This window comes from Lampetra fluviatilis, chromosome 23, assembly GCF_964198595.1.
Source record: "Lampetra fluviatilis chromosome 23, kcLamFluv1.1, whole genome shotgun sequence".
Lineage (NCBI taxonomy): Eukaryota > Metazoa > Chordata > Hyperoartia > Petromyzontiformes > Petromyzontidae > Lampetra > Lampetra fluviatilis.
The window spans coordinates 10,394,225-10,416,478 of NC_136297.1; the positions used below are offsets into that span (position 1 = coordinate 10,394,225).

A 22,254-nucleotide genomic window follows, 5' to 3' on the forward strand; every position below is an offset into this window, starting at 1 on the left:
GGGTGGGGGCCGGGGGGGAGAGGGGAGGGGCGCGGGGGGGGGAAGGAGGAGAGGGGAGGGGCGCTGGGGGGAAGGAGGAGAGGGGAGGGGCTCGCGGGGGGGAGGGAGAGTGGTGGATGCGGTGTTTGTAGTCAGACAGGGAGAGGCACGGAGATACACAGAGAGGGAAGACAAACGGGACAGAGGCGAGTCGATAGGGCTGTTTGCGAGCACCTATTGAGCCCTAGGGACAGGTTCTGAATGCCACTCGCCACCGTGGCCAGGATTCGAACTCCGTGTATCCCCGAACCAATGCAGCATCACCGCTCCCACCCACACACAGCGAGATACACAGACATACGAAGACCCCTAAACAGACTGTTGAGGCAAGTGCTGTTAGCGAGCACCGATATAGACAGACAAAGATCTCCCGTATAGCCTTAACAGACTGTAAGGGCAAGTGTTGTTAGCTAGCACCGATATAGACAGACACACACACTAAAACACAGAAAGACAGACACACACAGACACAGAAAGACACACACACCGACACACACACTCACACACAGAAAGACAGACACACACAGAAAGACACACACACGGACACACACACAAGAAACACACACACGGACACACACACGGACACACACACGGACACACACACACAAGACAAACACACACAGACACACAAGACACACAGACACACACACACACAGACACACACGCGAACAGACCAAACGTGACATGGATCTGCATCACCGATCAGACGCCTCTTCAACTAAAACTGCCCAGTGACCAGGTAGCGACGCGGGCTCCTAACCCCGGGACCCCCCGCCCCCACCCCCTGCACCGTTCCTCGCACCCCCAGGAGCCGCGAGACCCCCCAGAGCGAGGGGGTACCCCCGGGAAGCGCGAGAAGGACCCAGGGCTCCTCCAACAGGAGTCCCCGTTCGTCGCCAAGGGGGCTCCGGAGAGCGGGGCTGGGGTGGGTCGGGGGTGGTGGTGGTGGGGGTGGTGGTGGGGGTGGTGGTGAGGTCGTCACAACGCGGTCACCCCCGGTACCCCGATGGGCGAATAAACTGGATCCGAGGGGGTCCGGACCCAGGCGGGGCCCGGAGTCGCCCCGGAGTTGGGAGGTCGCGAGTTCGAGCCCCGCGGTGGGAGGGAGGGAGGGGGAGGGCAGCTCTGGACGGGGCAGCGGGGGCAGCGGGGGCAGCATGGGGGACGGGGAGGAGAAGGCGCCGCGGGGCTTCGCGCGGAAGGGCGCCCTCAAGCAGAAGAACGTGTCGGAGGTGAAGGACCATCAGTTCGTGCCCAGGTTCTTCAAGCAGCCCACCTTTTGCAGCCACTGCACCGACTTCATCTGGTGAGGATCTCCCCCCCCCCCACACACACAAGCCCCGCCCCCTTAGCCCCACCCCCTCGCCCTCTCACTTACGTCACAGCCCCCCCCCTCGTCCCCAGCCGCCACCACAGAGACAGAGAGATTCCCCGTGTCGTCTCGATGCAGGCCTGTCGAGGCAAGTGCTGTTAGCCCGTCCGTCTTTGTATCCCCCCCCCCCCATCATCTCTCACAGCCCCCCCCCGCCTCACATCACCTTCCTTCACCCCTCCCCACATCACGCCCCACAAGCCCCTCCCCCATCATCCCCCACAACCCCTCCCCCCCATCACCCCCTACAATCCTCCCACCCTCATCACATCCAACCCCCCCCCGTTCCAACCAACCCCCACAAGCCCCCCCCCACTCCTCCATCAACCCCCACCCCTCCATCACCCCCCCCCCCACCACCACCACGCAGCCCCCGCGCCCCCCACCCTCATCTCGCAAATCGCTCACGCGCTCCCCCCCCACCCCACACCGCTCCCCGTGTGTGTCTGTGTGTCTGTGTGTACGTGTCTGCCTGTGCGCGCGTCTCTGTGCGTGCACGCGCGTGTCCGCGTGTGATTGTGTGTCTGCGTGACTGTCCGTGTCTGTCCGTGCGTGTCCATGTGTGCGTGTCTGTGCGTGCGTGTCCATGTGTGCGTCTGTCTTTCTGTGTGTGTGTGTTTGGTCACGTGTCTGTGTGTCTGTCTGTGCGCGTTTGCTCTCTGCTCGTGCGTGCTATCGATCTCGATTGCCCGTCGATATGTCCGTCTGTGGGTCTGTCTCTGCGCTATGAACCCTGTGACAAGGGATCGATTCCCGCTCACGGCCAACACCAGTGACGGTGATCGAAACCGGACCCGGGCCTCCCCTAGATCGACTCAGCCTCAAATGAGTACCTGGTGCGGTGTGTAAACATCGCCACTAGGGAGACAAAGGCGGTCGGGCGTGGTGCTGGCAACCCACCCCCTCGTGTACCGTTCCGGCCTTCATAGGTGCTCGCTAACAGCACTTGCCCCTACAGTCTGTTAAGGCTATATGGGGGATCTTTGTCTTTGTCTATCTATATGCCCGTCTGTCTGCCGATCTGTCTTTGGATCTCTGTGTCCGTCGGTCGGTCTGCTCGTCTATCTGGTCAAGTTCCCTGCATCGCCTTGCTGTGATGTCCATGGGGTGGTGGTAATGGAACCACTAACTTCACCAGGGCACCTCCAGAAGACCGAAATCCTGAGCGTGATACTCATCCTGACCCGAACACGAACCATAACCACTCGCCCTGACCCCAACTCCTCACACTAACCATCACCACTCGCCCTGACCCCAACCCTGACCCCAACTCCTCACACTAACCATCACCACTCGCCCTGACCCCAACTCCTCACACTAACCATCACCACTCGCCCTGACCCCAACCCTGACCCCAACTCCTCACACTAACCATCACCACTAGCCCTGACCCCAACTCCCCTCACACTAACCATCACCACTAGCCCTGACCCCAACCCTGACCCCAACTCCTCACACTAACCATCACCACTAGCCCTGACCCCAACCCTGACCCCAACTCCTCACACTAACCATCACCACTAGCCCTGACCCCAACTCCTCACACTAACCATCACCACTAGCCCTGACCCCAACACCCCTCACACTAACCATCACCACTAGCCCTGACCCCAACCCTGACCCCAACTCCTCACACTAACCATCACCAATAGCCCTGACCCCATCCTTGACCACAATTCCACACACTAACCATCACCACTAGCCCTGACCCCAACACTAACGCCGACCCTGGTATTAACTCTATTCGATCGCCCGAACGCTCACCCTAACGCCGGTCCTAACGCTGACCCTAAACCACCACCCCACAACTGAACCGAACCCGATAACCCCATAAACACGAGTCCTAACGATGACCATAATACCTCAAGCTCACCCTAACCTTGACCTCCACTCCCCATCACCCCCCCCCCTGGCTCTCCACCCCCTCGCGTCTTCTCCATTAGACTAATGGCCGTAATGATTCCTCGCCCAACACGCTTTCCTCCCACGTCTTAATTAATTGCTTTTGACCCCGTGACCTTTTCATCTTGGAAAAGGTTGCGAGAGAAGAAAGGAGGAGGAAGGGGAGGAGGGATGAGGAGGGAGTAGGAGGGGAGGGGGTGGGAGCTGGTGGTGGTGGTGGGGGAAGGACCGCGATCACGTGACGGATCTCTCAATGCGTCGAGATGAAGGCGCATCCCTGGAATTTGCTTGGCTCACCCTGCTGCTGGGGAAAGCCTCAGCCCCTCCCAAGAGCCTCTCTCTCTTTCTCTCCACGGAGCAGGAGTCGGCAACCCGCGGCTGCTTCGTGACCCGTTATTTATCAAGGAGCCGTTCTCGTATTCACAACAATGCATTGCGGCACTTAAAATGTTGAGGTCTTTTATTGTTGTTGTTGTTGTTTAACAAAATTCGTCAAGAAACGAAAATTGCCTCTTTGTTCAATTTTGACTTAAAACTTTCGTGACTGCAGGAATTCAGATTCGTCGTTTATTTTCATTTAATTTAAATTATTTTTTACATTTTATTCACTTTCTTTTTAAAATTGTAATTTTTCTATCAACGTGGCTTTACCGAAAGAACCAAAGATGATGCCGCTGTTGTTGTTGAGCTTCTACGCCGCCACGCTCCCACCCTTGCCCATCTCGTAGTGCCCACACGTGACCCCACCACCGCACGCGCGCGACCTACCGATCGACTTCACGGTGCACAGAGGGGGGGGGGGGGGGAAGCGGGGGGCGGGGGCAGTGTTGAAGAAACTCGACCCCCCCATTATTTCACACTGCCGCCCCGGGAGAGAGAGAGGCATTCGAAGCGCTGACCTCTGCAAGGCCGCTCGACATTTAGGCCGCTGCTGCGGCGGAGGTCACGGTAGAGGCGTGAGCGCTCCGTGAGCGGTGTCCGACTGACCGTCTCGTTTTGTCCCTCTGTCCCTCCGTCCGTCCGTCCGTGTGACCAGGGGCGTGGGGAAGCAAGGCTACCAGTGCAAAGGTGAGCGACACGCCGCTTTGTGCGCGCGCGCGCGCGCGTGTCTCACTCTGTGCGCGTGGGTGTGAGCGGGGAGCGGTGGCGCAGCGGTTAGCGCGCTAAGCTGCGCTACGAACCCGGCGGCCCGAGTTTGATTCCCGAGCGCGGCAAACACCCAGTGACGGTTATGTGACCAGGTTCTGGGCCTCCCCTGGGTCGACTCGGCCTCAAATGAGTACCTGGTGCGACGTGTAAACTGGGGGAGACAAAGGCGGCGGGGCGTGATGTTGTCCACCCACCCCCTCGCGTGCTGTTCCAGCTTTCATAGGTGCTCGCTAACAGCACTTGCCCCTAGAGTCTGTTAAGGCTACACGGGGGATCTTTGTCTTTGTCTGTGTGTGTGTGTCTCACTGTTCGACACTTCACGTGGCCTTGAAGTGCACTTAGCCTGGCACAAGCGCCGTGGTGACGCCACCGCCGCTTAGTGGCGAATGGCGGTTGTCTTTGTTGCTGTGTGTGTCAATGTCGGTGCTCGCTAACAGCACTTGCCCCTAGAGTCTGTTGCAGGCTATACGGGGGATCTTTTCCTTCGTCTGTGTGTGTTCGATTCTCGCTCACAGTCCGCACCAGCGACAATTATCTGAACCGGTCTTGGGCCTCGCCGAGGTCGACTCAGCCACAAATGAGTAGCTGGTGCGATGTGTGAGCATCGCCACTGGGCAGACAAAGGCGGCCGGGCGTGGTGTTGGCCACCCACCCCCTCGTGTGCCGTGCCGGCCTTCACAGGTGCTCGCTAACAGCACTTGCCCCAACAGCCTGTGAAGGCTACACGGCTACCTTTGTGTTTGTTGTTTACATACAGGGATTTATTTCTCAGGCCTGGACAGCTCCAGTTGAAATAAAGCCCCCCGTGTGTGTGTGTGCATACGGCAGCCATAAATCCATACGGAATACACGCGGTCATCAACAAAGACAAAGATCCCCAGGGTAGCGTTAAAAAACCGTTAGGGCAAGTGCTGTTAGTTGCGCACCTATGAAGGCCGGACACGGCACACGAGGTGGGGTGGGTGGCCAGCACCACGCCCGGCCGCCTTTGTCTCCCTCGTGACGATGTTGACACACACCGCACCAGGTAGTCATTTCGAGGCTGAGTCAACCTAGGGGATGCCCCGTACCGCTTCGGATTAATCGTCACCGATGTTGGCCGTAATCCGGGAATCGGACTCGGGTCGCCGGGTTTGGCAGCGCGTAGCGCTAATCGCTGCGCCACCGCTCCACCCCGCCCTCACCCCCCAGCAATCTGCAACGCACACACACGCGCGCGCACGTGGGCTCTAAAGAGATAACGAATCTGGATGGGCTGTCAAGTGGTTAAATAAAGGAGGTTAATGAGTCACAGTGTGAGTTTGTGTGTGTGTGTCGCCCGGGAACGGTGGTGCAGCGGTTAGCGCTACGCTGCGCTACGAACCCGGCGATTCCCGCTCACGGCACAACACCGCCAGTGGCGATTGTCTGAACCGGGTCCTGGGCCTCCCCCTAGGTCGACTCAGCCTCAAATGAGTACCGAGGTGCGGTGTTGTAAACATCGCCACCGGAGGAGACAAAGGCGGCCGGGCGTGGTGCTGGCCACCCACCCCCCCCCCCCTCTCGTGTGCCGTGCCGGCCTTCATAGGTGCCGCTTGCTAACAGCACTTGCCCCAACGGTCTGCTTACGCTACTCGGGGGATCTTTGTCTTTGTAGCCCAGGAACGTATTTTTTTTATTAATTCTGCACAATTGCTGCTGACACAAGGACGAGTGTCGATGAGTCACCGCGCCATCTCATTCGTCCCACCCCCACCTCGACACACAAAGGGAAAGTGCCGCCATATAGCCTCACAGGCCGGTGTGGGGGCAAGTGGTGTTGGCGAGCACCTATTACGGTCAACACGGTGCGCGCACCGAGGTGCGGTGTGGTTCAGGGCCGTGGCCGGCCCGACCGCCTTTGTCTCTCCCCCCAACGCAAATGTTTACACGCCGCGGAGAGGGGGGGGGGGGTTACTCGATAAAGGCTTCGTCCACCTGTCGGAGAGGCCCAGGATCGGTTCAAATATTCGCGACATTGAGACACAACAACAACAGCCGCCGTTCATCACTAACGTGGCCGTGATGTCACCACGGCACTTGTGCCAGGCTAGGTGCACCTTGAGGCCGCGTGAAGTGTCGAAGGCTCGCCTGCTGGCATTGAGGTCACGGGACAGACCCAGGTGCCATTGGGATGACCGATTGAGATGACTGACACTCACAACGCCCGCTGCCATTGAGGTCACGGGACAGACCCAGGTGTCACACGTGTACGTTGAACTTCTTTCGCACCGTACGTAGCCCACCGTGCTAATTGGAGGATCGAGAGATGACTGGCAGATGCGTCACCTGTGCTCCCCACTGTTGAGAGAGAGCCACACACCCCAAGGCCGTAGCCATGGAGTCAACATTGGGGGGGACCAAATCTTCCAGGGGGTCTGGGGGTCCCCCCCTGAAAAAAAAATATCTCAAATTGAAGATGAATTTCCTGCCATTTCCTGCCTAAAATATTAAATAATTCACTAACACTTAGGATAGATTTTTTTCCTTTTTTACAATAATGTCTAATAGTTACATTTCTGTTTTTCTTTTTTACCTTTTCTTGTTGCATTGTATGTTAATAACAGAGATTAGGGATTAATAAAGTACAACCATAACCACAATCATATAAACAGAAATCTATTTTATAGCAATATATTGGGGGGGGGGGACATTTTGAGCATATTTGAATATTGGGGGGGGGGGATGTGTCCCCCCCCCCAAATATATATTATAATTACGGCCTTGACATACACCCACATCTTCTTGGTTCTTTCGGTAAAGTCACGTAGAAGGGAAATAATAAAATAATACAAATAAAACATAATAAAATACAATTCTCACGACGTTTCGGCCACAACGCAAGCAGCCGTCATCAGGTGAAGAACAGGGCTGTCGGAAAGACAGCGTTTGAAGAACAGGTCTGTCGGAAAGACAGCGTCTGAATGACGCTGTCTTTCCGTCTGAATGACGCTGTCTTTCCGACAGACCTGTTCTTCACCTGAGGACGGCTGCTTACGTTGTGGCCGAAATGTCGTGAGAACTGTATTTTATTATGTTTTATTTTTATTATTTTATTATTTCCCTTCTACGTGACTTTACCGAAAGAACCAAGAAGATGAATCCCTGCAGTCACGAAACCTTTCAAATCGAAACACACCCACATGTATACAGTTACAGAGTGAACAGCACTCTCAACAGCTGTAGAGGGCTACGAGGCAAACATCGCGCGCACGTTCACGGCTTGGGCAGAGGAGGAGGCGGGCACGCGCCCGGCTCACAAGCGGCTCGCTCCTGTCAGAGGTGGGACAAAGTCATTGTTATGCAAGTCCAAGTCGAGTCGCAAGTCATCAAATTCATGACTCGAGTCTGACTCGAGTCCAAGTCACATGACTCGAGTCCACATCTCATAGGTGGGACAAAGTCATTGTTATGCAAGTCCAAGTCGAGTCGCAAGTCATCAAATTCATGACTCGAGTCTGACTCGAGTCCAAGTCACATGACTCGAGTCCACACCTCTGGCTCCTGTCCACTGAGCGTTCTGTCCAGTTGGTGTCAAATTCCACATTCGTATTATTGGTTCTTTTGGTAAAGTCACGCAAACAGATTTTTTTTTTAGAATAAAAAGTAATAAAATATAAATGATACAAATAAACATTTTTGAAAATTATATTAGCAAAAAACCCGCAATAAAAATAAGAACTAAAAATAGTAAAATAAAATTTTAAATTCTAAATAAATTGAAAATAATCAAAGCAAACAACCCACATCAAAGCAAAAAAAGAACCCACATTCGTGTGACAGGGACCCCCCTCCCCCCTCCGCCACCACCACCCCGCCTCTCGACGTCGAGAAGGACGGCGCAAAGTGGGCGCGCGCGCGCGCTCAGCCAGACGCGTCGGTCGGTCGGTCGGTCGCGACTTCTCAGCCGGGAGTCTCGGACACCGCACGGAGTTACGGTCGTCGACTCGCCAACGAGTTCCGTTTTTTTCCCCCCGTTTCCCGTTGCGCTTCTGCGGTCGTCTGGAAACGCGCGCTTTGGTATTGAAAACTCATAACTTTGGAACGGCTTCTTGTGTTTGCTTCGTTGCCTTTCCACCCGCGCACTGTGATCATCACGGCTGGCTACGTACGGCGCAGAAGAAGTTCAAGCGTACATCCGAATCACGATCTTGAGTTAGACTCGAGGGAGCCCATGAGCCATGGAAGCTTTTTGTCTCAGATGGGCCGATCGGCATGCGTACATTTGCACTCCCTCCGTGTGCCTCTGTTCTGTACCACTTCTCTTAGCCACGCGAGTTATCCTTTCCGTACAGATCCGTCGACTTATTCAGTAGAGGGAGAAACGTGCCCTTGCATCGAGACGCGTAGACTTACATAGAGACTCATCGACTTGCATACTGACTCATAGATTTACATAGAGAATCATAGACTTGCATATATAATTATAGACTTACATACAAACTCATAGACCTACATAGAGAATCATAGACTTACATAGAGAATCATAGACTTGCATATATAATCATAGATTTGCATACTGACTCATAGACTTGCATATATAATCATATGCTTACATACAAACTCATAGACTTACATCGAGACACATACACTTACATATAGACGCATAGACTTGCATATAAACTCATAGACATACTAGCATACAATTTACATGATCCACACACTTGCATAGAGAACCACACAGACTTGGAGACGCACTCGCACACGATTACACAATCAGCGTCTGCATTTATCCTGGAGGAATCCGATGAGCTCTGAAGCATTGTTTCTCAGATGTCCAATTACATGGTCCACAGACTTGCATAGCAACCCACAGACTTACACACAGACCCGTAACAATTACACAGCCTTACGTGCGGACCCACAGATTCACATACACTTACACGACCCATAGACCTGCATAGAGACCCATAGACTCACAGCTTGTGCAAAGCCAGAAGTCCCATTACCGCAAGGGGCTGGTCTCTCAGATTTCCTTTCACCGAATGCTTCTAAATCTCTCGCCATATCCATTATCCTTGCACAGAGATCCAGTGACTCGCACAGAGACCCGTAGTGCTTACGTAGAGATCCAATGACTGACACAGAGACCCATATACCTGCATAGAGATACAATGACTGACACAGAGACCCATAGACCTGCATAGAGATACAATGACTGACACAGAGACCCATATACCTGCATAGAGATACAATGACTGACACAGAGACCCATAGACCTGCATAGAGATACAATGACTGACACAGAGACCCATAGACTTGCATAAAGATACAATGACTGACAGAGAGACCCATAGACTTGCATAGAGATACAATGACTGACATGTAGACCCATAGACTTGCATAGAGATACAATGACTGACACAGAGACCCATAGACTTGCATAGAGATACAATGACTGACACAGAGACCCATAGACTTGCATAGAGATACAATGACTGACAGAGAGACCCATAGACTTGCATAGAGATACAATGACTGACAGAGAGACCCATAGACTTGCATAGAGATACAATGGCTGACACAGAGACCCATAGACTTGCATAGAGATACAATGACTGACAGAGAGACCCATAGACTTGCATAGAGATACAATGACTGACAGAGAGACCCATAGACTTGCATAGAGATACAATGGCTGACACAGAGACCCATAGACTTGCATAGAGATACAATGACTGACAGAGAGACCCATAGACTTGCATAGAGATACAATGACTGACAGAGAGACCCATAGACTTGCATAGAGATACAATGACTGACAGAGAGACCCATAGACTTGCATAGAGATACAATGGCTGACACAGAGACCCATAGACTTGCATAGAGATACAATGACTGACAGAGAGACCCATAGACTTGCATAGAGATACAATGGCTGACACAGAGACCCATAGACTTGCATAGAGATACAATGACTGACAGAGAGACCCATAGACTTGCATAGAGATACAATGGCTGACACAGAGACCCATAGACTTGCATGGAGATACAATGACTGACAGAGAGACCTATAGACTTGCATAGAGATACAATGGCTGACACAGATACCCATAGACTTGCATAGAGATACAATGACTGACACAGAGACCTATAGACTTGCATTGAGATACAATGACTGACACAGAGACCCATAGACTTGCATAGAGATACAATGACTGACAGAGAGACCCATAGACTTGCATAGAGATACAATGGCTGACACAGAGACCCATAGACTTGCATAGAGATACAATGACTGACAGAGAGACCCATAGACTTGCATAGAGATACAATGACTGACATAGAGACCCATAGACTTGCATAGAGATACAATGACTGACATAGAGACCCATAGACTTGCATAGAGATACAATGACTGACATAGAGACCCATAGACTTGCATAGAGATACAATGACTGACATAGAGACCCATAGACTTGCATAGAGATACAATGACTGACAGAGAGACCCATAGACTTGCATAGAGATACAATGACTGACATAGAGACCCATAGACTTGCATAGAGATACAATGACTGGCATAGAGACCCATAGACTTGCATAGAGATACAATGGCTGACACAGAGACCCATAGACTTGCATAGAGATACAATGACTGACACAGAGACCCATAGACTTGCATAGAGATACAATGACTGACAGAGAGACCCATAGACTTGCATAGAGATACAATGACTGACATAGAGACCCATAGACTTGCATAGAGATACAATGGCTGACAGAGACCCATAGACTTGCATAGAGATACAATGGCTGACAGAGACCCATAGACGTACATAGACACTTACACACACAGACACACACACAGTCACACAAACACTCACAGGCACTCACACACAGACACTCACACACAGACACTCACAGACAGACACTCGCACACAGACACTCACACACACACAGGCACTCACACACACAACCAACGTACGGTGGCCGTGGTTAAACGTTGCGAGATCAATACGTGGCCTAAGACCGACACATCCACATCGCGAAGGGATCTGTGGCGCAGTTTTGGCGAGCTCAATTCCCGGGGCCACGGCTCACATCCGAAGAGCGACCCCTCGATCCAAGCGCCAAGCAAATGTGCAGCGAGGCGCGGCGAAGTTGCGGCCATCCAACTCCCATGACCCCCTCCCCCGCCGCACGGCGTGGGTAGGACATTCAATGCAGCACTGGATTGACGAAGTGCTGTCAAGAAGAATAACAACATGTTCAAATCCGTTTGTACTTAACACGCGGCTTCATGTACATATATATTTTAGGATATATTTTTTGTCTATATATATTTTTGTCTATATATTTTTGGATATATATTTTTGTATATATTTTTTTGTCTATATATTTTTGGATACATATTTTTTGTCTATATATTTTTGTAGATGTATTTTTGGAATATATTTTTGTAGATGTATTTTTGGAAATATATTTTTGTATATATCTATTTCTTGTAGATATATTTTTGGATACATATTTATTTTTTGGAAATATCTTTTTGTATATGTATATTTTTGTATATAGATGTTTCCCCCCTCCCATCGGCAGATGAACACCGTTGGGGTCCGCGCAGCGAACTCGCAACTTCGCTGTTGGTGTTGTTGAAAGGCATAACGCCGCCACAGCTGCGGGCGAGGAGATCATAACTTAATGGGTGTTTTTGTTCGACTCCTATTTCCATACAAACACAGGCGTGTTGCGGAAAAACCCCCGCTCACTCCGCTGCACGAGGGGGGGGGGGGGTCAGGGCCCCACCCTCCGGCTGCCCCCCGGCTCCCCCCCGTCGATCTTGACACCGCTGCTGTGTGTGAGAGCCGTCGGTCAAATCCGCTCCATCTCCTCTCGAGCACGGCCAAGCAGAAGCGCTACGCCGCTGTCTGTAGGGGTGGCGGGTCAGGAAGTGACAGCGACAAGCAGCATGGGAAACCCCGATCAGAGTGCCAAGAATGCATAGGAAAGGAAAGCAACTCACTCAACGTAAATACATTCAATATATCTCCATATGTATCAAAGGCAAAGTTGTGAATATGTGCGTCTGTTCAATATGTTTAGCGTACTTCCCGACATGCAACAAACTGCAAATTTGCCATGTGGGTACTTTCCAGATTGTACACCATGCACAAATTATAAAAATACACGTTTTTTTTTTTGGGGGGGGGGGGGGAGCTCAATAATGCATTTTTTTGGCACGGCAAGTGAGCTGTGACGTCACATCTGCCACGTGACCCGCGCATGTGGAAGCGTAACGCGTTGCAGTGTCGTGGTCAGCGCGCCGCGCTGCGAACCTGGCGACCCGAGTTCGATTCCTGCTCACGGCCAACACCGCTGGTGGGTTATCTGAACCTAGGGTCGACGTAGCCTTGAGTACCTGGTGCGGTGTGTAAACACCGCCACTGGGGAGACAAAGGCGGCCGGGCGTGGAGCTGTTGCCACCCACCCCCTTCGTGTGCCGTCCCTGCCTTCATAGGTGCTCGCTAACAGCACTTGCCGCGATAGTCTGTTAAGGCTACACGGGGCACCTTTATCTTTGTGTATATATATGGTAGCGGTAGTGTGGTGGTTAGCGCACTGTACTACGAGCCGGGCGACCCGTGTTCGATTTCCGCTCACGGTGACAAACATCGCCATCGGGTCCAGACTCAGCCTCTCACGAGAGCGCCTTGTGTGGGCGTACACACATCACGACTGGGGAGACAAAGGCGGCCGGGCATGGTGCTGGCCACCCAACCCCGTCGTGAAAGCCGTGCTGACCTTAACAGGTGCTCGCTAACAGCACTTGCCCCGAAACATTTGGTGGTGGGTGGTGGGGGGTGGTAGTGGGTGGTGGTGGGTGGTGGGGGGTGTTGGGTGGTGGTGTGTGGTGGATGGTGGGGGGTGGTGGTGGGTGGTGAAAGCCGTGATGACCTTAACAGGTGCTCGCTAACAGCACTTGCTCCCAAAACATTTGGTGGTGGGGGTGGGTGGTGGGGGGTGGGAGTGTGTGGTGGGTGGTGGGGGGTGGGTGGTGGTGGGGGGTAGTGGTGGTGGTGGGTGGTGGGGGGTGGTGGGTGGTGGGGGTGGGTGGTGGTGAGTGGTGGTGGGTGGTGGTGGGTGGTGGGTGGTGGTGGGTGGTGGGGGTTGGTGGTGGTGGGGGGTGGTGGCTGGTGGTGGTGGGGGGTGGTGGCTGGTGGTGGTTGCTTTTCAGGTAATTTTTTTCATATTCGTGAAATTTGAACGCACGCAACAATGGCCCAACAACAAACAACAGTGGGCGTCGCGGTGGCTAGGAGATGTTAACTCCCTCGCCCGGTACGCAGGAAGTCGTGGGTTCGATTCTGACCCTGACGACGCCTGCTGCTGTATATTTGGAGTTTCTCTCTCCGTCTCCCCGTGGTCGCGTGGATTTTTCTCCGGGTCCTCCGGTTTGTTTTCCCATCCCGCGTTTAGAATGAGCGTCGCGTGATGGTGATGATGATAAGCCACTTCGCCGAGCTTATCATTCGTGATAGCCAGGTCGCTTCTACATAGCTCAGCGGGCCTTACCTGGTAAAATACAAAAGTAGTTATATGGATATATATATTTTAAAATAAATACATTTGTTTAACTCCTTGCAAACGGCGTTACGGGATCGTCGGTCGACCCATCGCGAAGCAGACTGCACGTAGTTTTATTTTTTTTGACGTTCCGTTTCACGCTCAAAACCGCCCGCAGTATTAACCGGGGCGGCCGCCGACCTTTGAACCTGGGCAAACCTCTGCAACGCGCCACACCGCGGTTTTGGGCTTTCCCTGTGGGTCTGCGTGTGAATTTGCAGAACCTGGGCCCACACCCATCGGGGTACTGATAGCGAGGTTATTTATATTTTTATTCTCTTCTTTTGACATTGAAAGAGGAAGGAGCCCTTTCATTGTAAAGAGGAAACACCCCCCCTCCTCATCCACCCCCATTCCCTCCCCTCTCCCTCCCCCCGCCTCTCTCACCCCGCCACCCCCACCCCGTTCCCTTGATCGCACCCCGTGGCATCGATCCGCCCGTCCGCCGCTTACCCGCTGTTGTCAGTACCAGCTGATGGAAATATCCATGGAAAGTTTCACACGCGACGCGCTCGCGAAGGTGTTAAAGGGAGTCCGGGCGAAGCCGGGGGAGGGGGTGAATGGCTGTGGCACCACAAGGTGAACACGCACAAAGGTTACCACAACACGGCCCATGCAGCTTTACCCGGGCCTGCCCACTGTCACGAAGGTCATGGGTCGAGATTGGGGGGGGGGGGGCACTGGACACATTTATAAATGTATTTTCAGTAGTTTAGAGGTAAGATTTTTCTTTTATTATCATTATATGCACCCGCGATTTCTAATGTGGGGGGCACAAAGGGACCCCCCCCCCCAAAAAAAAATAGAAGTCAAACTCCGCCTATAACGGAGGTCCCTTAATGAGCAAAGAGAGTCGGGGAATCCCAACACAATAACAACAACAACACGAAGCCCTAACACTTGGCACAGTGGTGTCGTAGGCCTTGGCCAAGGTCAGTGAAGGAGGCATGGCAGGTCGTATTGAAGGAGGGGATGGTGGGTCGTATTGAAGGAGGGATGGCAGGTCGTATTGAAGGAGGGATGGCAGGTCGTATTGACAATTCACCTGCACCTCTGCTGTAGCAGACGAACAGGAAATTTGGCATCGGAGTGGAGTGCCTTTCTGGTCTCTTCCTCGACGTGTCTGGCAAGGCGACGTTAAACCTCTGCCAGGAATTACCCCCCTCCCACTCACCCACTCCCCCCCCCCACTCACACCCCCACCCACCCACCCCCCCCACTCACCCCCCCCCACTCACCCACCCCCCCCACACACACACCCACCCCCCCCACTCACCCACCCCACCTCCCACTCACTCACCCACCCCACCCACCCTCCCACTCACACACCCCCCCCCACTCACCCACTCCCCCTCCCACTCACTCACCCACCCCCCCCACTCACACCCCCCCACTCACCCCACCCACCCACCCCCCCCCACTCACACACCCCCCCACTCACACCCCCCCACTCACCGCCACCCCCCCCCCACTCACACCCCACCCCACCCACCCCCCCACTCACCCACTCCTCCTCCTCCTCTTCCACACTGGGGGGAGGGAGATGCCCCGCTAGTCGCTACGATCGATCTGCGGGACCCCCTTCTGACGTGCCACACACGCCGCTCACCTCACAGAGAGTCTCCCGTGCAACGAGACGACAGGCACAAGTCGTCTCGTCGCGCGAGTGTGACCTTGTCAAGGGCCCTGGCAGAGTTGCACGGAGCGGGGGTGGTGTGCGGGAACCCACCAGGGCATCCCCTTCCAATCCCCACGGAAACGCGTCCTGTGCAGTGCCCGATTGTCCTCGTAGTGACAGTATCTACACGTGTAGTAGCTACACGTGTAGCTACTACACGTGTAGTAGCTACACGTGTAGTAGCTGCACGTGTAGTAGCTGCACGTGTAGTAGCTGCACGTGTAGTAGCTGCACGTGTAGTAGCTGCACGTGTAGTAGCTGCACGTGTAGAAGCTGCACGTGTAGTAGCTGCACGTGTAGTAGCTACACGTGTAGTAGCTACACGTGTAGTAGCTACGGGCCCCGCACTTTCAAGGGCCCCGCGCTAAATGCTTTCAAGATATCAATTCAGGTTTCAGTAATTCTGCACTTGCTCTATTACTATAGTACTATACCGCCTTCAACTTTTACGAACGACTGGGTGTTTAATGTTAGCGATTTGTCATCTTATCTGGCTGTATAGCAAGTAAAAAAATACAATTACTTTACTATGCAAGTAAAGAACATTCGTGTTTTAATGTTTGGCCGCTGTGGTGGGTGCAAACGCCATGGGGGGAATGGCCAATCTAAACAGGCCCTCTGCCCACGGTACTGCCCACCACAGCGTTGCCGTCCGACACCAATGAGGAGATATGGGGTTGTTTTTGCCGGACGGCAAGTCACTCGCACACACACACACGCAGAAAATACATAACCCTCGTTGGCTGCTGGGATGCACTCCAAAGTAAATGTGCTTGTTTATACAAATTAAATTACAACAATAACATGAATAAACTGTCCTGTTTTACTTAATAAAAAACATTTCAGGAATTGCTTTTCTCGTGGGCCTGTCTGGGGGTTTGTGGCCTCCGCATAAACATTCCGACCACAACCACAGCAGCAACAACAACAACCACACCACCAACAACAACCACACCACCAACAACAACCGCACCACCAACAACAACCACACCACCAACAACCACAACAACTCCACAACAACGATAACAACAACAACAGCCACACCATCAGCAGCACCAAAAACAACCACAGCATCAACAACAACAAACACAACAACAACTCCACAACAACCACAACAACTATAACAACCACAACAGCAGCATCAACAACAACCATACCATAACAAGCACAACAACCACAACAACAACAACAACCATAACAATCACATGTAAAACGAAACAACAACCACAATCACCGCAACAGCCACCAGAATCCGTGCGTGTGCATGATTTTTCTTCCTTCATTCCTTAACTGGAGGGGGTGGGGGGGGGGCAGCGGTGGTGGTGGTGGAGGGGGTGACGACGCCACGACTTAGCAAGCAAGAGACACACAACGCAATGGGGATCTTCGCGACAACCCTCTCGAGCCGCTCATTTTCCCAGCACAGGCCTGGTCCGTGAGTCCTGGTCCGCGAGTCCTGGGGCTGCGCGTTGCGTGACGAGAGCCCGGCACGAGTTCCATTTGCAAGGGGGCGACCCCCCGAGTCGGTCGCTACGGTAACAAAAGCCGTCGCTCATCACGCGGAAGATGCTCGCACAGCGCCGCGTGTTCGCTGCGGCGCGGTTCTTCCATTGCGCAACGCCCCCCCCCCCCCCCTGTTATAACGCCCCCCTGACATAACGCCCCCCTAATATAACGCCCCCCCCCCCGTTATAACGCCCCCTCCCGTGATGACGCGGAACGCCCCCCACCCATTATAACGCTAAACGCGCCCCCCCCCCGTTATAACACCCCCCCTCCGCGTTATAACGCCACACCTGTTATAACACATAACGCGCGCTGCCCGTTATAACGCAGAACACGCACCGTTATAACGCAGAACACGCACCGTTATAACGCAGAACACGCACCGTTATAACGCAGAACACGCACCGTTATAACGCAGAACACGCACCGTTATAACGCAGAACACGCACCGTTATAACGCAGAACACGCACCGTTATAACGCAGAACACGCACCGTTATAATGCAGAACACGCACCGTTATAATGCAGAACACGCACCGTTATAATGCAGAACACGCACCGTTATAATGCAGAACACGCACCGTTATAATGCAGAACACGCACCGTTATAACGCAGAACACGCACCGTTATAATGCAGAACACGCACCGTTATAATGCAGAACACGCACCGTTATAACGCAGAACACGCACCGTTATAATGCAGAACACGCACCGTTATAATGCAGAACACGCACCGTTATAATGCAGAACACGCACCGTTATAACGCAGAACACGCACCGTTATAACGCAGAACACGCACCGTTAGAACGCAGAACACGCACCGTTATAACGCAGAACACGCACCGTTAGAACGCAGAACACACACCGTTATAACGCAGAACACACACCGTTATAATGCAGAACACGCACCGTTATAACGCAGAACACGCACCGTTATAATGCAGAACACGCACCGTTATAATGCAGAACACGCACCGTTATAACGCAGAACACACACCGTTATAACGCAGAACACACACCGTTATAATGCAGAACACGCACCGTTATAATGCAGAACACGCACCGTTATAACGCAGAACACGCACCGTTATAACGCAGAACACGCACCGTTAGAACGCAGAACACACACCGTTAGAACGCAGAACACGCACCGTTATAACGCAGAACACGCACCGTTAGAACGCAGAACACGCACCGTTATAACGCAGAACACGCACCGTTATAACGCAGAACACACACCGTTATAACGCAGAACACGCACCGTTATAACGCAGAACACGCACCGTTATAACGCAGAACACGCACCGTTAGAACGCAGAACACACACCGTTATAACGCAGAACACACACCGTTATAACGCAGAACACGCACCGTTATAACGCAGAACACGCACCGTTAGAACGCAGAACACGCACCGTTATAACGCAGAACACGCACCGTTATAATGCAGAACACGCACCGTTATAACGCAGAACACGCACCGTTATAACGCAGAACACGCACCGTTATAACGCAGAACACGCACCGTTATAACGCAGAACACGCACCGTTATAATGCAGAACACGCACCGTTATAACGCAGAACACGCACCGTTATAACGCAGAACACGCACCGTTATAATGCAGAACACGCACCGTTATAATGCAGAACACGCACCGTTATAACGCAGAACACGCACCGTTATAACGCAGAACACGCACCGTTATAATGCAGAACACGCACCGTTATAACGCAGAACACGCACCGTTATAACGCAGAACACGCACCGTTATAACGCAGAACACGCACCGTTATAACGCAGAACACGCACCGTTATAACGCGGTGTCTGTGCGGTCGACGACGAGCTACTTTCTCGAGCCGAGCGAGCTGAGCGGAGCGATGTAGTAACACGGCGGCTCGTCCCGTCATCTCGCTCACCGCGCGGTGTGTGTGTGTGCGGTGTGTGTGTGTGCGGTGTGTGTGTGCGGTGTGTGTGTGTGCGGTGTGTGGTGGTGTGTTTGCGTGGTGTGTGTGTGCGCGGTGTGTGTGTGTGTGCGTGGTGTGCGGTGTGTGTGTGCGGTGTGTGTGTGCGGTTGTGTGTGTGTGCGCGGTGTGTGCGGTGTGTGCGCGGTGTATGTGTGTGTGCCTGGTGTGTGCGGTGTGCGGTGTGTGTGCGCGCGGTGTGTGTGTGTGTGCGGTGTGTGTGTGCGGTGTGTGTGTGTGCGGTGTGTGGTGGTGTGTTTGCGTGGTGTGTGTGTGCGCGGTGTGTGTGTGTGTGCGTGGTGTGCGGTGTGTGTGTGCGGTGTGTGTGTGCGGTTGTGTGTGTGTGTGCGGTGTGTGCGGTGTGTGCGCGGTGTATGTGTGTGTGCCTGGTGTGTGCGGTGTGCGGTGTGTGTGCGCGCGGTGTGTGTGTGTGTGCGGTGGTGTGTGTGTGTGTCCGGTGTGTGTGTGGGCGGTGGTGTGTGTGTGTGTGTGCGCAGCGCGCCCAATCTCGCCGGTCCTCACCGTCCCTGCATTACTTGCGGGCAAATCGTTTATCGCTTTAACGCAGCATCTTTTCCGCGTTAAAAACGATGGCCTTGATGCGCCACCAAAGTATCCAACCACGGGCATGCCTCCGCTCAGGGAAGCCGTCCGCCAGCAGCATGGGCAGGTGGGGTTCGGTCAAACGACCCCACGGTGCCTCCACGGGGTGGCCGGAGCGCCTTCGCTCAGCCAGCGTGATGAGCTCACCTGAGAGAGAGAGAGTGAGAGAGTGAGAGAGTGAGAGAGTGAGTGAGTGATTGAGTGAGAGAGTGAGAGAGTGAGTGAGTGAGAGAGTGAGTGAGTGAGAGAGTGAGTGAGTGAGAGAGAGTGAGAGAGAGTGAGAGAGTGAGAGAGTGAGTGAGTGAGAGAGTGAGAGAGTGAGAGAGTGAGAGAGTGAGAGAGAGTGAGAGAGTGAGAGAGTGAGTGAGTGAGAGAGTGAGTGAGTGAGTGAGAGAGAGTGAGAGAGAGTGAGAGAGTGAGAGAGTGAGAGAGTGAGTGATTGAGTGAGAGAGTGAGAGAGTGAGTGATTGAGTGAGAGAGTGAGAGAGTGAGAGAGTGAGAGAGTGAGTGAGTGAGAGAGTGAGTGAGTGAGAGAGTGAGTGAGTAAGAGAGTGAGTGAGAGCGCCGCCACCGAAAGGAGACGGAGCGATGGAATCGCCCCTCGAGGGCGCGTAGGAGCCCGACGGATTGTTTGCACGGCAAGATACGCGAGAGGCGGTGGCGGATTGAGGGGGGGGGGGGGTCTTCATCCAGCAGTGGATCGCTCGTGACTGACGATGTGGTGGTGGTGATGGTGGTGGTGTTGATGGTGGTGGTGATGATGGTGGTGGTGATGATGGTGGTGGTGGTGCTGTGTCAGTGTGCAGTCTTGTGGTGCACAAGAGATGTCACGAGTTCGTCACCTTCTCGTGTCCCGGCGCCGACAAATCTCTCAGCTCGCAGGTGAGATGCCCCGTGTCTCCCCGTGTCTCCCCGTGTCGCCCCGTGTCTCCCAGAGCCTCCCCGTGTCTCCCAGATCCTCCCCGTGTCTCACAGAGCCTCCACGTGTCTCCCAGGGTCTCCCCGTGTCTCCCCAATCCTCCCCGGGTCTCCCCGTGTCCCCCAGGGTCTCCCCGTGTCTCCCAAGGCCCCCTCCCCCCCCCCCGTGTCTCCCAGATCATCCCCGTGTCTCCCAGAGCCTGCTAGTGTCTCCCAGAGTCTCCCCGTGTCTCCCAAATCCTCCCCGGGTCTCCCCGTGTCTCCCAGGGTCTCCCCGTGTCTCCCAAAGCCACTCCCCCCCGTGTCTCCCAGATCATCCCCGTGTCTACCAGAGCCTCCCCGTGTCTCTCAGGGTCTCCCAGATCATCCCCGGGTCTCCCAGAGCCTCCCCGTGTCTCCCAGAGCCTCTCCGTGTCTCCCAGGGTCTCCCCGTGTCTCCCCGATTTTCCCCGAGTCTCCCTGAATCTCCCCTCATTTTTCAATATCTCCTGAATCTATTCATTGCCTATCCTGAGTCTACCCGTGTCACCCCGTGTCTCCCCTTGTGTTCCTAGAAGTTCTTCGCAGTTACAAATATTTGAACCGGTATTGGGCTTCTCCTAGGTCGACTCGACCTCAAATGATTACCTGCTGCGGTGCATAGTTAACATCGCCACTGGGGAGACAAAGGTGACCGGGCAGTGAAAACCACAACACCAATGTGTACGCCATGCCGGTCTTCATAGCACTTGCCCCAGAAGCCTGCGGTGTCTATACGGGCCATCTTTGCCTCTGTATGACTGTGCACCCAGGAGCGTGGGAGTGGTGGTGCATTTTGCGCGTCTGTGTTTGAGCGGAGCCAGTGGCGGTTTCATCCCGTAGGTCGACTCAGCCTCAACTGAGTGGCTGGTGCGCCGAGCGTAGTAAACATCGCCACTGGGGAGACAAAGGCGGCCCTCTCATGCGCTGTGGGGGCAGCCTTCATAAGTACTCCTCGCGAACAGCACTTGCCCCTGCAGTCTGTTGAAGCTCGTGCCGGCCGGGGGATCTTTAGCTTTGCTTGATTGTGTTAGTGTGGGAGTGCGTTCGCACTCAAACCTCTTCATCCGAGAAATGAAAAAGTGAGAAATGGGCAACGGGAAAGGAAGATCGGAGAGGACGCGGCGTTCCGGAGTGTGCACGCGTGTCACTATGTGTGTGTGTGTCACTATGTGTGTGTGTGTCAGTGGTGGTGGGGAGCGGTGGTGCAGCGGCCAGCGCGCTGCGCTATGAACCCGGCCACCCGAGTTCGATTCCCGCTCACGGCAACCAACTCCCAGTGACGGTTATCTGAACCGGTCATGGGCCTCCCCTAGGTCGACTCAGCCTCAAATGAGTACCTGAGGCGATGTGTAAACATTGCCACTAGGGAGACAAAGGCGGTCGGGCGTGGTGCTGGCCACCCACCCCCTCGCTAACAGCACTTGCCCCTACAGTCTGTTAAGGCTATATGGGGGGTATTTATCTTTGTCTTTGTTTGTGTCAGTGGTTGTGAGAAGCGGTGGTGCAGCGGTCAGC

General features: G+C 53.8%; 1 protein-coding gene across 1 annotated transcript in view; it reads left to right on the plus strand.

Moving 5' to 3' along the window:
• The first annotated feature begins 1,181 nt into the window (after nt 1-1,181).
• Nucleotides 1,182-22,254, plus strand: part of LOC144940781 (protein kinase C alpha type-like) — an 87,766-nt gene continuing 66,693 nt past the window's right edge. The window contains 3 exon segments of the mRNA XM_078867182.1: nt 1,182-1,345; nt 4,350-4,381; nt 20,600-20,682. Of these exon segments, the coding sequence (XP_078723308.1) occupies nt 1,197-1,345; nt 4,350-4,381; nt 20,600-20,682 (264 nt within the window). The 5' untranslated portion in view covers nt 1,182-1,196.